Source organism: Chlorocebus sabaeus, chromosome 8, assembly GCF_047675955.1.
Source record: "Chlorocebus sabaeus isolate Y175 chromosome 8, mChlSab1.0.hap1, whole genome shotgun sequence".
Taxonomy (NCBI): domain Eukaryota; kingdom Metazoa; phylum Chordata; class Mammalia; order Primates; family Cercopithecidae; genus Chlorocebus; species Chlorocebus sabaeus.
In genome coordinates, this window is record NC_132911.1 from 23,858,583 (window position 1) to 23,873,639 (window position 15,057).

Genomic DNA, 15,057 nt, shown 5'->3' on the forward strand with positions numbered 1-15,057 from the left:
GGTTTAGCACAGGTTTTGAGTGCTATCTTATGCTTTTTTCTCATTCTACTGTACTCCTCTTCATGTATTATATGTTTTTTCACTCATGTGGTTCTTCTTTCTGCCATTTATATTTTATATTCTGGCAGAGAGTTTGACAAGCCATGACACTTAAAGATGTCAACGATAATGCTGTATTTATCCCAAAGAAACAAAGGGGAAAATTAAACTGACTGTCCAAATTTGACTTTTATGCTTAATACATCTTTGATGAAATAACCAGGGAAGCAGAAAATAAAATTCATTTAGAGATTGGTATAAATTCTTTGACAGTAAAGGGAATTATAAATTTAATTCTGGGCTATGAAGAATGATAAAAAATTATGAGAATGATAACTGGAACAAACTGTGATCAAAGGCATGTAACGACTACAAGAGAATTGAAAAGACGTGAAGAACAAGTGCCAATTTAAAATTCCACGTGGATCAGCGTGCAGACTGTCATCATTCACCATTTCCAGTGCACTCCCCTCCTCAAGAGGCAAGCAGGAAAGTTATACTCTTTCTCATTCGATCCCATCAGTGGTGCCCATTCACCAAAGGGTCAAAGTCAAGCATGAACTCTTAACACTTAGCAGGGTATCTTCCCATTCTCCCAGGCATTCTTTGCTCCAACAGTTCCAAACACTACCAGCCATAAACTAATGTGCTATAATATATCGTCCTTACTTATTCTCATAATTAATTCTTTTTTTCCAACTTTTATTTTAGATTCAAGGAGGTACATATCCATTTGTTACATGGATATATTGTGTGATGCTGAGGTTTGGGATACAAATAATCCCACCACCTGGGTACTCAGCATGGTATCCAATAGCTAGGTTTTCAGCCCTTTCCCCTCTTCCCTCCCTTCTCCAGCAGTCCCCAGTGCCTATTATTATCATCTTTATGTCTGTGAGTACCCAACGTTTAGCTCCCATGTATAATTGAGAACGTGCAGTATTTGATTTTCTCCTTCTGCATTAATTCGTTTAGGATAATGGCCTCTAGGTAATCCATGTTGCTGCCAAGAACACAATTTAATTCTTTCTGGTAGCTGCATAGTATTCCATGGTATGTATGTAACACATTTATCCATTCCACCATTGATGGGCACCTAGCTTTATTCCATGTCATTGCTCTTGTGGATAGTACTATGATGAACATACGAGTGCATGTGTCTTCTTGGTAGAATAATTATTCTTTTGGCCATATAACCAGTAAAGGGATTGTTGGGTCAAATGATAGTTCTATTCTAATTTCTTTGAGAAATCTCCAAACTGCTTTCCAGACTGGCTGAACTAATTTACATTCCTACCAACATTGTCTGAGTGTTTCCTTTTCTCTGCAGCCTCACCAGCGTTCGTTATTTTTTGACTTTTTAATAATAGCAATTTTGGCTGGTGTGAGATGGTATCTCATTTTTTAAAATTTGTAGTCTGATAATTATGTTGGGCACTTTTTCACATGTTTGTTAACTGCTTGTATATCTTCTTTGGAGAAGTGTCTGCTCATTTGACTTTTTTGTTTGTTTTGAGACAGAGTCTTGCTCTGTGACCCAGGCAGGAGTGCAGTGGTGCAATCTTGGTTCACTGCAACCTCCTCCTCTGGGTTCAAGTGATTCTCCTGCCTCAGCCTCCCAAGTAGCTGGGACTACAGGTGCCTACCACACGTGGCTAATTTTTGTATTTTTAATAGATATGAGGTTTCACCATGTTGGCCAGGCTGGTCTCAAACCTCTGACTTCAGGTGATCCACCCACCTCGGCCTCCCAGAGTGCTAGGATTACAGGCATGAACCACTGCACCTGGCCTTTTGCTCATTTTTTCAATGAGGCTATTTGTTTCTTGCTTGTTCAATTGTTTAAGTTCCTTATAGATTCTGGATATTAGACTTTTGTCAGCAGTGTAGTTTGCTCATATTTTCACCCGTTATGCAGGTTGTTGGTTTGCTCTGCTGATAGTATTTTTTTTTTGCTGTACAGAAGCTCTTTAATTTAATTAGGTCCCACTTGTCCATTTTTGTTTTCATTACAATTGCTTTTGAGGACTTAAGTCATAACTTGTTTCCTAGGGCCAATGTCCAGAATGTCATTTCCTAGGTTTTCTTCTAGGATTGTCATAGTTTGAGGTCTTACGTTTAAATCTTTAATCCATCTTGAGTTAATTTTTGTATATGGTGTAAGGTAGCAGTCCAGATTTATTCTTCTGCATATGGCTAGCAAGCTGTCCCAGCACCATTTATGAAATAGGGAGTCCTTTTCCCAGGACTCCTGCCTCCAGAATGCACTCCCTGCCCTGTTTGGTGTAGACCTCTGATTTCTATTGATAAATCTATTGTAACACTAAACACCTTGTGATATTGTGATCATTTATAGGTGGTACTCACTTTGTGCAATTTTATAGTAATTGAACTTTTCTCAGATTGTGAACATCTCAATGAAAGTGATTGTGTTTTTTGTTTGTTTGAGACAGTGTCTTGCTCTGTTGCCCAGGCTGGAGTGTGGTGGTGCAATCTCAGCTCACTGCAGCCTGTGCCTCCTAGGTTCAAGCAATCAGTCAATTCTCCTACCTCAGCCTCCTGAGTAACTGGATTACAGGTGCCTGCCACCACACCCAGCTGATTTTTTAATTTTTAGTAGAGGTGGGGTTTCACCATGTCGGGCAGGCTGGTCTCAAATTCTGATCTCAGGTAATCCGTCAGCCTCAGCCTCCCAAAGTGCTGGGATTACAGGCATGAGCCACCACACCTGGCCATGATTGTGTCTTTTTAACTGCAATCTCAGTGTCTGACACATAATAGCTTTAAGTAAAATTACATTGAATTGATGGAGGAAAAACATGTAATGATTAAAAAGTTGAAGTGTCCTTTATGTTCCCTGGGAAAGATAAAGCAATGGAACTTGGGTTGAAAAGGCAAGAAATCCATGAATCACAATCCTGATGGTTAAAATGCTCAATAACTAGACTAAAAAATTCCCTTGTGGTTTTTAGTTGATGACTTTATGATCATTTGGAGATATCAACCATCACTGCAATCCCTGTAGTATGAGAAAGTGTTTCAGAATCTGTAAAATGATGCGTGATTTTAGTGGAGTAGGACAACATTTTGTGGTAATAACTGGTCCTCGGTGTTATTTCTATTCCTTAAGAATTTCATAGTTATTTTTATTCTCCCAGAATCGTATCAATAGAAATAAGACTGGGAGTATAAGTCAGCTAAGCTAAGGGAAAGCATTAGAGTATATGACTAAGAGCCCAGATAACACATAGCTCAGATTCCACTTCTACCACTTACTGGATAGGTGACTTTATCTGCTTCATCTTCTTAATCTATACAATGAGGACAACCGAGTCTTAATCATTTGAATTTTGCCTTTAAAACCTCAATTTTTCACCTGCAAAATGAATGTAAATGCATAATACATATTATAAGGACTAATAAAATAACAAGTACAGTAGATTTAGGAGAGTACCTGTATTAGTCCATTTTCACACTATTATGAAGAAATATCTGAGACAGGGTAACTTATAAAGAAAAAGAGATTTCATGCACTCACAGTTTAACATGGCTGGGGAAGACTCACACTCATGGTAGAAGGTGAAGGAGGAACAAAGATACATCTTACATGGAGGCAGGCAGAGAGAGCCTGAGCAGGGGAACTGCCCTTTATAAAATCATTGGATCTTATGAGACTTATTCATTATCACAAGTGCAGTGTGGGAAAAGCCCGCCCTTTGATTCAATTATCTCCCACTGGGTCCCTCCCACAACACACGGGGATTATGGGAGCTACAATTCAGGATGAGATTTGGGTGGGGACACAACCAAACCCTATCAATACCTAAAACTTAATAAGCAGTTCAACTGATATTATTTTATTGGTTATAAGTATGATTTTTGGACATGCCCAATTTAGCCTTACTACCACCAGTGACAGATCCTAAAATTGTATCATTTGGGTCTTGAATCCTTTTTCCACACTCCTGTTGTCAGTTATGATACAAATGCCCCCAGGGATTTAAAAATTCCTGTGCTTATATTGTCAGACATTCTTATTTCAGGATAGTTAAAGCTTCCTGAGAGTACCCTTTTGTGAGAATAGAACATAAAGAAAAAGAGAATGCTATATAGTAATTAGGTTGAATTAGGAATTGCTTTACATAACCACATTATGTATGTGGGGGAAAAATAACATTAATAACTTTTTCCTACAATTATACATATGTAAAATATATTTAAACATATATATTTATATATTGTATCCATATATCTATAATGTAAATCAATGTCTGGCATATTTTTCAAGACTCATTAATGGCATTGCCTGTTTCCTTGTAGCTTATCTGGCTATAGTAATATGTTAGAAATGGACTACTTTGGAGTGGGGAATATGGAGAAGGAGAGCGAAACAATAGTTCAGATCAAGGAATCTTAGAGCCAGGAGGCAGCCAGCACTTCCTCCTGCTGTCCTATTGTTGCAGGACCACAGCTTCAAGGTTGTGCAACACCTTTAGTAAACACTTCCTGAATCAGAGTCAAGAATGAACCAGGGAGTTTCATTCTGTCTCGCTGGAGAGGAGGCAGGGACAGACCCAGCAGTGCCCATCTGAGCGAGAAGAGCAGACACTGTGCTCCTGGAATCATCCAGCATGTTGCAAGGTCTCCTGACAGTCAGTCTCCTCCTCTCTCCTGTTCCAGGTACATGTTTAGCTCTTTTTCAGGTTCTATTGAATGCATTAGCGAACTTTTCATCATCTCCTAATAGTTTTATTGTATAAACTATCTTGACTTTTTTCTTTTTCTTTTTTCTCAACCAATTTTACTAACTAGTTGGGCTGGTTTTAACCTGTTGTTTGGGGGCTGTGAGTGATATAAAGACAATGTTAAAAAGAGGCAACAAGAGGTCTTGAACCAATATGTATGCATCTCATCTGATAATATATAGAAATAAAAGGGACAATTTCATACAGCACAATTTAAATAATGAATATGAGTTCTGGCTGAAAAAGTGAAATTAATAAAACCCAGCTTGTCATTTAAAGAATGGTAAAGATGTGGCAGATTTGACTATTACTGTGTACAAGGCTTAGGAAAATACCTGCTATTATTATGGGAGCCAGTTTGGCTCTTTCTGCTTGAGTGTATATTTTTGTATTTATTCATTATTAGTAATAATAAATGTGACTAACTGGAAATAATTAACTATTTTTTTAAATTTATAAGGTATTATGATATTACGTAACAAAACAATATTGCTATTAAGCTTAACTTGATAATTTACTTTTATTTTGCTGGTTATATCAAACATTTAAAAATTTGAAAGGAGAAAAATACTACCTTCGCAACAAGAAATTGTGTCTAGCAAGTCTCTCAATTTCTGGTAAATTCTCTAATTAGATTTTGGTTAAATTAGATTGGGTATCGTGATTCTTCAGCTTATTTCTATTTCCAGAGCTTATTTAACTCAGCACATGAACTGCAGTGCCTCAAATTCCTCCCCAGTAAACCTGTTTGTGGGTCTTAGAATGTTTGCTGGGACCTGGGGATGGGAACAGATTATCAGCTAGAGGTATGGGGCTTAGGGAGGGAAAACTTTCCCTTGTCCATGCACCCTCTTAGTACTTTGTTGCTAAAAATGATTTTCCTGCTTCTGACTTGTTTTTGATTTGTTTTCAAGACTTATAAAAATTTCATCTAACCTAATATCTTTACTTATCTGATTATTTTCCATTTCTGTATATTTTTGCTTCTATATGTTTTTGTTTGCACTCACTTTTAATATGTACCTATATCTGAACTGAACCTTTTACCACTGTGCAGTGATCCTCTTCATCTCTAATGCCTTTTGCTTTGATATCTATTTTGTCTGATGTGAACGTGTTACACCAGCTTTCTTTTGGTAAAATGAACCTGAAATATTAAAAAAAATAAAACTGATGTCAGGCATTTAATATTGACCTGAAATTCCTACTTTTTGAGTCAAACTTAATAGAAATATTTTTTCTCTCCATTCTCCAAGACTGCTATCACCAACAGCTTTTCGGGAACCGGCTCTTAGCTGAAATACAAGAACTGCTTGGGCACTAGCTTTGTTGAAGAGCATAAAGATCAAGCTGGGCCGGGTGCGGTGGCTCAAGCCTGTAATCCCAGCACTTTGGGAGGCCGAGACGGGCAGATCACGAGGTCAGGAGATCGAGACCATCCTGGCTAACATGGTGAAACTCCGTCTCTACTAAAAATACAAAAAATTAGCCGGGCGTGGTGGCGGGCGCCTGTAGTACCAGCTCCTCGGGAGGCTGAGGCAGGAGAATGGCGTAAACCCAGGAGGCGGAGCTTGCAGTGAGCTGAGATCCAGCCACTGCACTCCAGTCTGGGCCACAGAGTGAGACTCCGTCTCAAAAAAAAAAAAAAAAAAAAAAAAAAAAAAGATCAAGCTGGATCCATTAACAGACTCGCATGGCTAACACTGGGTCCCATGCACATTACAGCCCTTCTGCGCAATTGGGCACACCAATCGGTTCTGCTGCCCTGACGGTGCCTGTACAACATGGCACCAAGAGACACACCTTCCTCTGATTCACGCCTAGAAGTGTGACCCCACCTCTCCTTTAACTTCCAGCTTGTATTTTTTTAAGGGTGTCTTTTTTTGCCACTGAACTATCCCTGTTATGATTCCCATTTGGGTGGCCTTTCTAGTCAGAATCTAAGAAGTAAAGCAATTTTCATTTCCCACCTCTTCCTCTTTGTTCTCTGCCCCTGTCATCAAAGCAATAAATATATGCCCCTCTGACCACGACTTCTGCCCAGTTCCCAGACGGCTGACATAAAAGGAGGAGATGTAAAATAAGGCCGGTTGTATGTAGTGAACTTCACAATCCCCTGAGAAAAAATGACTTACGGGATTTCATCCTACAAAAAGGAAAAGCAAATATTTAAAAGGATGTGACAGGTGTTTGCGGGGTGAAGATGTAAATGAGTGCATCAATAAAGGAGAAAGGTCTTTACCTTATTACAGTAGAATACCTGGGGGTACAGCAATTTTGAAATTATTTTATTTCAAACTACCAGTTATTCCTTGCCTTTATAAGGTGACTAGAAGACTGAAAAGGATATATACAATTTAATCAAAATAGTCAAAATAATAGACCTAATTGAAATGCAGTTTTTTTCCTTTTGTTTGTACTCACTTTTAATGCATGAAGTTTAAAACCACAAGATGGATTGAGGAGATACAGAGAATCCGAGAACGTAAGTCAATATCCTTGTGTAAACCCTAATTCAGCATTTAATGTGATGTGTTCAGTTTGGAAAGAAGACATTTCTTTGAACAGTTTCAAACACATTTGAACAAAAATGAAAATGTCGATATTACATACTAATGTTCCCATTTCCAAAATGACCCCAAACACATGAACAAATAATGAAGCAATCCAGACTAATGTTGATCATATTAATGTTGTTAATGAGCTTTGGTTTTTCTAAAACTCAAAACAGTCAAAAATAATTATCCAATCTAAACCAAAATAACAGTTTTCTTTTTCCTGATCTGGTTTTGCTATTCAAGACTAATCCAACATGTGAGTTCTGTGGGAGAGAGAAGGCAAGTATTAAAATGAATTAATAGAAATATATTGTGTTACACCCTGGATTTGTGTAATCCCTGGATGGCAGTTGGTTGTGTTTGTTCCTCAGGCTTCAAAATAATTAACATGATGTTATTCAGTGGGGATGAGACTGCACCATCTCCATTAAACTTGAAGGCGGATGAGCTAAACAATATTTAAGTCTGTTACCTCCCTACAATGGCTGTGTAATTTCTTGTATTCCAGATCTCATTATTTCAGGGACTTTTAGGTTTCCAGAAAATGAGAGCCTTTAAGAGAAATCCTATTTGGTTTCTTTAGAGAATATATGGAGTGGCAAGAGTTTGGAAGGAGCTGGAATTCCATTCACTTCAAACTGAACAGAGATTGAGAGGTTGCCAAAGACTTTTAAAAGAAATGCTGTGGGTTTTTGTTGTTGTTGTTGATTTTGTTTTGCTTTGCTTTGTCTTTGATTTCCATTTGGAAGTGGTTCATCCACCAAAAAGTTAGTAAGAAATTTTATAACTAACTTACATATTTTGAGCCCATAGTTAAGAGCTAGTTTGCAATTTCTGATTTCATGAAACATTAGGATTCAGATACTAACCAGAAGCATGGAGGTCAGTGTGCATGTGAGAGAAAATTTGTGTTGGCTAGATGGGCCTGTTTTCCTTCTCACCATTTCTGAATGGTGTTGAGAAGGAAACTCACTTCATTTTCTGCTTTTATACAAAAAATCAGGAACACAACTTTTATTTTATTCCATGAAGGCAGCTTGGACTAGTATTTCCTGTTAGAATCATGTGTGTTCTAATATAGCATTTTAAAAGATTTGTGTTGGCTGCAACATTGGTGAAATTTGGCTTTGCTAACTATCTTTAACAAGACTACTCGCATTGATTAGCTACTGTAATCTACCAGGCAGCATGTTGGTGCCTTATGGTGTGCTTGTTTTGTGTCCCTAAATTAAGGAGGCAGCTGGGAATTGTGTCAATACCATCAGTTAATTTCTGGCAGGAGTAATTTTCTTACCTCTTGGCATCTTACAGTTTCAAAATAATTACAATAATTAGAAAAATTTTAACTCAGAAAAAGAATCATCAATTTAATATTTATTTAGGTTTTCGAACTTATGTTTCAAAAATTTTTTATAATTGATGTTATTCTTTTCCTTTACCAAAAGTTAATTTAATAGAAATCAAAGATGCCCAGGGATTACCTCTGTGAGAGCAAGAAATGAGGAACTGAAGAACCTCGTGATGTTGTTCTTGAAGTGTGACAATGTAATGAGGCTTATTTTATCACAATGGATCAGAATTCAGCTATCCTAATGATCACTGACTCTTCAAAGAGGTTATAGGGGATTCTGTATTTATTTGCATAAATCATAAACCACTTGAACTAGCTTTAGAAACCATTTATTCGGCCTCCTTTCTTCAAACTATTTAAAGACTCAAACCAAATAAAAAAATAAGGTACTGTCAGTGCCATGCCTTTAAGTAATTTTGATATTTTTTAGAGTAACTCTTAAGCCACTGAGAGAAAAGATAGTTCATTACTTTAACACTCTTTTTGACTCGAAGAGTTCTTAGCTGGTTTAAACCTTTTTTCTGTTCTTCAAAGTTAAATACAAGTGACTCTTCAGTCATTAAATGAAATAAAGCCATTCTCAAATGATTAACAATAATAACACTAGTTTTTGAAAGTTTATGCTTTAGTTTCTGAAGAAAACTTTAAACAATGTTTTGCTCTGTGGTCAATGACTGGAGTAAGAGCACAGCCCTCCTAGGTAAGCAGTAAGTAATACTTAAGTGCTTCAGTTATGTTTGTTAAAAGATCAACCACAGTAACATAAATGTATCTCACCATAGAACTTTAAGATTTGAGTACTCTGAGCTAGGATTACCTTTAGAGACCCTCCTAGTCCTTACTCAGAGAAGAGAACAAAACCTTCTCAGTTCCAGTCTTATAAAGTTGTAGAGTTAGGCCCCATTCTGCTATTTTGGTTAAGCCTGTAGCCACCTTTAGCAGTTAAGGAGCAGGTCTATTGACCTCATGCAGAACAGAGACTAGACCACATGGGCAAATCAAAAAGAAAATAGAAAATCTAATGTTAGCTTTGACAAAATTGAATCTCTCTCTAAAATGAGTTCCAGGCCGGGTGCCGTGGCTCATGCCTATAATCCCAGCAGTTTGGGAGGCCAAGCCAGGAGAACTGCTACAGCCTGGGAGTTCAAGACCAGCCTGGGCAATATAGCGAGACCTCTTCTCTAATAGAAAAAAAAAAAAAAAAATAGCCAGGCATGGTGGTGCACACCTGCAGTCCCAGCTACTCTGGAGGCTGAGGTGGAAGGATGGCTTGAGCCCAGGAGGTTGAGGCTGCAGTGAGCCGTGTTTGTGCCACTGCACTCCAGCTTGGTGACAGAGTAAGACCTTGTCTCAACAAAGTAAAAAAAAAAAAAAAAAAAAAAAAAGACTTCTAAAGACAACATAGAGAGGAGCATTTAAGATGCAGACAGGTTGGATCAAATCACTTTTCAGTTCTCTTTCAGTATGACTTGCAGGCTCAAAAAAGTCCTTCCAGGCCAGTGATTCTGTTTGAATTATCTGCTTCTCTAATTTTCATTTTTTAAATGTTTTGTATGCAAAACATGAAGGTTTTTCTGCATTGCTTTTGCCAGCTCATTCTATGAACCTAGTATTGGAGCCTTTTCTTACTGTGACATAATTTTATTTCACTAGTATAAAACATTGCTGTTTTCAAATCCAAGAAAAATAGAATTAAAATTGTGTACATTAGTTATTTTTTTCTAACCTTGTATGGTTTCCAGTGCTTTAATGCAATTTTTCTGGGACTGATTAGCTTCTCAGAGGATTACTTTCGCTTCTGTCTTCATTTTTTTGTTTTTGTTTTTTGGCTGGGCTGTTGCTATTTCCCTGCACTGCAGGGATCAAAGATAATGAGAAGTGGCAAAATCCAAAAGAAATACTTTCTCTAAATACAGTAACACTTGTAAACTTTTAATGGGGGACGTATCTGAAGATACAGGTTAAAGTAAAACGTTAAGAGGAAAGAGTAGCCTTCTGAGGTTGTCGCTCTCTGCTGGTGTCAGCCCATTAATAAGTCTGACATTCGTCACTTCAGGCTTCTGTGTGTGGTATCGTTCATTGGGAATGCAGTAAGGATGGCCATTACTGACCAGCCTACTTCAGTTTTACCTGGATAAGTCTTTTTCTTTTTTCTCAGTAAGTGCTATAAAAGAACTCCCTGGGGTGAAGAAGTATGAAGTGGTTTATCCTATAAGACTTCATCCACTACATAAAAGAGAGGTCAAAGAGCCAGAGCAACAGGTACAGCTTTTGATTTATCAAAGAATCTTGATTTGAGATATACATATACACACACACATATACACACATATGTATACACATATATACATGTGTATATATATATATATCTATGATGAGAGATAGAGATTTATACGTGTGTGTTTATATATGCGCATGTGTGTGTGTGTGCCTGTGTGTGTCAAGTGGAATTTGTGATGTTTTCGGCAATTACACCTTGGAGTTAAATAACAATGATTATATTGTATTTCTTTTTGATGTTTTAAAAAATCTTTACTATAACCCAAAGTTATATTATTAACCTCATTCTACAAATCAAGTTTCTAAGAAGTGAAAGAAACTAACTGTCCAAGGTAACAAAGAGAGCAAATGTTAAATTTTTTTGAGACGGAGTCTCGCTCTGTCGCCCAGGCTGGAGTGCGGTGGCGCAATCTCGGCTCACTGCAAGCTCCACCATCCGGGTTCATGCCATTCTCCTGCCTCAGCCTTGAGTAGCTGGGACTACAGTGGCCTGCCACCACGCCCGGCTAATTTTTTTGTATTTTTAGTTGAGATGAGGTTTCACTCTGTTAGCCAGGATAGTCTCTATCTCCTGACCTTGTGATCCGCCCGTCTCGGCCTCCCAAAGTGCTGGGATTACAGGCGTGAGGTACGGCCTGGCCGTAAATTTAATATTTTATGATGATTTATTCTATGTACTTCCAAAGAAAATTGGATTCTATCTATCTATCTCTCTATCTCTCTATCTATCCATCCTTCTAAACACAACTATGACAATTGAAACAGAAATAGGAAACAAAATACAGCAGGCGAATGCATGTATACACGCACATTAAAATGAAATTTATCTGTCTTTTCTGAAGACTCTTTTTAATGTTTGTACATTTCTTACTGCAAATGAAACAACATATTCTCAGTGAACATTCACTCAATAAACATTTATTAATTCTAAGAAAAGCTAAAACATGATGATTCATTCAATTATAACAATGTTATAATTACCTGCACTCTTAAGTCTTCTTCTGGGAGCCAGGAAGATACAGATAAATGGGACACAAATAATAGTTTACAGAAATACTCTGAAATCCAGCACACTCGGTGCACATATTCCCTCACTGTACGTGATTTTCCATAGCATTTCTTCTAAAGCAAATTTATGACAACAGAACCTGTATTTGACCCCATTTCCTAAAATAATTATTAACCAAATGGTTTCACTAAGTTCAGATGGAACCCAAATGCATTGGATTCCCCTTCAATATGACTTTCAAGTGCCTTCTAAGAGTTTCTTTAAAATGTCAGACACCTTTTTTCCTGTAGTGCATTATGGTTGTTATCTGGGTGACAAAGTAATCTGTACACGAAATCCCCATGACATGCGATTTACCTGTATAACAAACTGGCACAGGTATCCCCTGAATCTAAAATAAAAGTTGGAAAAAAATATAACGATTTTTAATATATCTTCATATTTAGTCCTTTCAACAACCATATAACATAAGTGTATTTTTACAGTATTTTATTTCTAAGTGGAGAGGTAGGGGCTCAGAAAGTTTAAGTACCCTGCCTAGGAGCACATAGCTTATACGTTTTAGAGCTTGGATTCAAACCTGTTTGACTCCAAATGACGACTTTATGTGTTAGTATTATTTGTGGCTGCCTATCCAAGCAGCCAAATTGATTTAACACGTGGGAGAGTCTGTATGTTCTCCTGAGAGCCTCTGTGGCATCAATAGAGGCTTTCTGGCCATGAAGGTAGCTCAGGTTCTGTTACACTGAAGTCTAAGAGTCAGTCTGTAATCCTGAGACACTGACCAGTTTGTTGTATCATTTACTGTTAAAAATAAGAGACTCATCAGCCGAATTTTTTCTAATAACTTTTTATCTTTTTTAAAATTCTATTTTAAGTTCTGGTATACATGTGCAGGATATGCAGGTTTGTTCCATAGATAAATGTGTGCCATGGTGGTTTGCTGCATCAATGAACTCATCACCTAGGTATTAAGCCCAGCATGCATTAGCTATTTCTCCTGATGCTTTCCCTTGCCCTGCCCCCTACCACACCTCAGAGTATGTTGTTCCCCTCCCTGTGTCCATGTGTTCTCATTGTTCAGCTCTGAATTGTAAGTGAGAACATGCAGTGTTTGGTTTTCTGTTCCTGCATTAGTTCGCTGTGGATAATGGCTTCCAACTCCATTCATGTGCCTGCAAAGGACACAATCCTGTTCCTTTTTATGGTTGCGTAGTATTCCATGGTGTATATGTACCACATTTTCTGTATCCAGTCTCTCACTGATGGGCATTTGGGCTGATTCCACGTCATTGTTGTTGTGAATAGTACTACTGCAGTTAACATGTGCATGCGTGTATCTTTGTAATAGAATGATTTATATTCCTTTGGGTATATACCCAGTAATGGGATTGCTGGGTCAAGTGGTATTTCTGGTTCTAGGTCTTTGAGGAATTGCCACACTCTCTTCCACAATGATTGAACTAATGTACATTCCCATCAACAGCGTCAAAGCGTTCCTATTTCTTCACAGCCTTGCCAGCATCTATTGTTTCTTGACTTTTAATAATCACCATTCTAACTGGCGTGAGACAGTATCTCATTGTGGTTTTGATATGCATTTCTCTAAGGATCAGTGATGTTGAGCTTTTTTCATATGTTTGTTAGCTGCATGAATGTCTTCTTTTGAGAAGTGTCTGTTCATGTCCTTTGCCCACTTTTTAATAGGGTTGTTTTTCTTGTAAATTTAAGTTCCTTGTAGATTCTGAATATTTGGCCTTTCTCAGATCGATAGATTGTAAAAAATTTCTCTCATTCTGCAGGTTGTCTGTTCACTCTGATGATAATTTATTTTGCTATGTAGAAGTTCTTTAGTTTTATTAGATCCTGTTTGTCAATTTTTGCTTTTGTTGCAATTGCTTTTGACAATTTGTCGTGAAATTTTTGCCTGTGCTTATGTCGTGAATGGTATTGCCTAGATTTTCTTCTAGGGTTTACATTTGAGTTTTTAATCTATCTTGAGTTAATTTTTGTATAAGGTGGAATGAAGGGGTCCAGTTTCAATTTTCTGCATGTGGCTAGCCAGTTCTCCCAGCACCATTTATTAAATATGAAATATTTTTTTCCCATTGCTTGCTTTTGTAAGGTTTGTCAAAGATCAGAGGATTATAGATGTGTGGTCTTATTTCTGACCTCTCTATTCAATTCCATTGGTCTATGTGTCTGTTTTGTACCAGTACCATGCTGTTTTGGCTACCGTAGCCTTGTAGTATACCTTGAAGTCTGGTAGTATAATGCCTCCAGCTTTGTTCTTTTTGCTTAAGATTGTCTTGGCTATACAGGCTCTTTTGTGGTTCCATATGAATTTTAAAGTAATTTTTTCTAATTCTGTGAAGGATGTCAATGGTAGTTTAAGGGAAATAGCGTTGATTCTCTAAATTACTGTGGGTAGTATGGCTATCTTCACAGTATTGATTCTTCGTATCCATGAACATGGTATGTTTTTCCACTTGTTTGCATCCTTTCTGATTTCCTTAAGCAGTCGTGTGTGTTCTCCTTGAAGAGGTCTTTTACTTCTCTTGTTAGCCATCAGCTCAAATTTCACAGGTTCACCTGTATTTTCTGTGTCATCAACCTTTTGCTACTAAACCAGTGATTAATTGTGTCCTTGTGGAAATTTATACTAATTATCTACTCTTTATGTGTTTTTGACTCACAGTAAACAACGCTTCCAAGAAAAGCCAACATTTAGTTACACACGCACGCACGCACACACACCAAACACCCTTTTTTCAATGAACATTTTGAGGAAAATTTAAACACAGGTGAACTGTTCTTAATCAGAGCTGTAAAATGATTTCCTCACAACTGAAAAAATAAATTTGAGCTTTGAATAATATATTTTGATTAACAAAAGCCATAGACTAGTCACTGGCTCATACTAGATGAAAAATATTAATTTTTGCAATGATTGACTAGGTGGATGAGGTTGATATAATGTGCTTAATATTTATTGTGTTTATATTACTTATCTAGTCCATTACTAGGTTAAATGGCTACATGAACCTTACATTTTCCTGATCCACAGTGCAAGTA

The 15,057-nt window shown here is 37.4% G+C and overlaps 1 protein-coding gene across 3 annotated transcripts in view; it reads left to right on the forward strand.

The window, feature by feature from the left end:
* The first annotated feature begins 4,485 nt into the window (after positions 1-4,485).
* Positions 4,486-15,057, forward strand: part of ADAM28 (ADAM metallopeptidase domain 28) — a 64,968-nt gene continuing 54,396 nt past the window's right edge. The window contains exons 1-2 of one of the 3 annotated variants that reach the window (XR_012093667.1): positions 4,486-4,719; positions 10,852-10,955. Coding sequence is in view for 1 of the 3 variants with exons in the window: in XM_037983672.2 (XP_037839600.2) it covers positions 4,671-4,719; positions 10,852-10,955 (153 nt within the window). In the remaining 2 variants the exon portion in view is untranslated. The remainder of the gene's footprint in view (positions 4,720-10,851; positions 10,956-15,057) is intronic. The other 2 variants (XM_037983672.2, XM_073018001.1) reach the window with 2 other exon arrangements.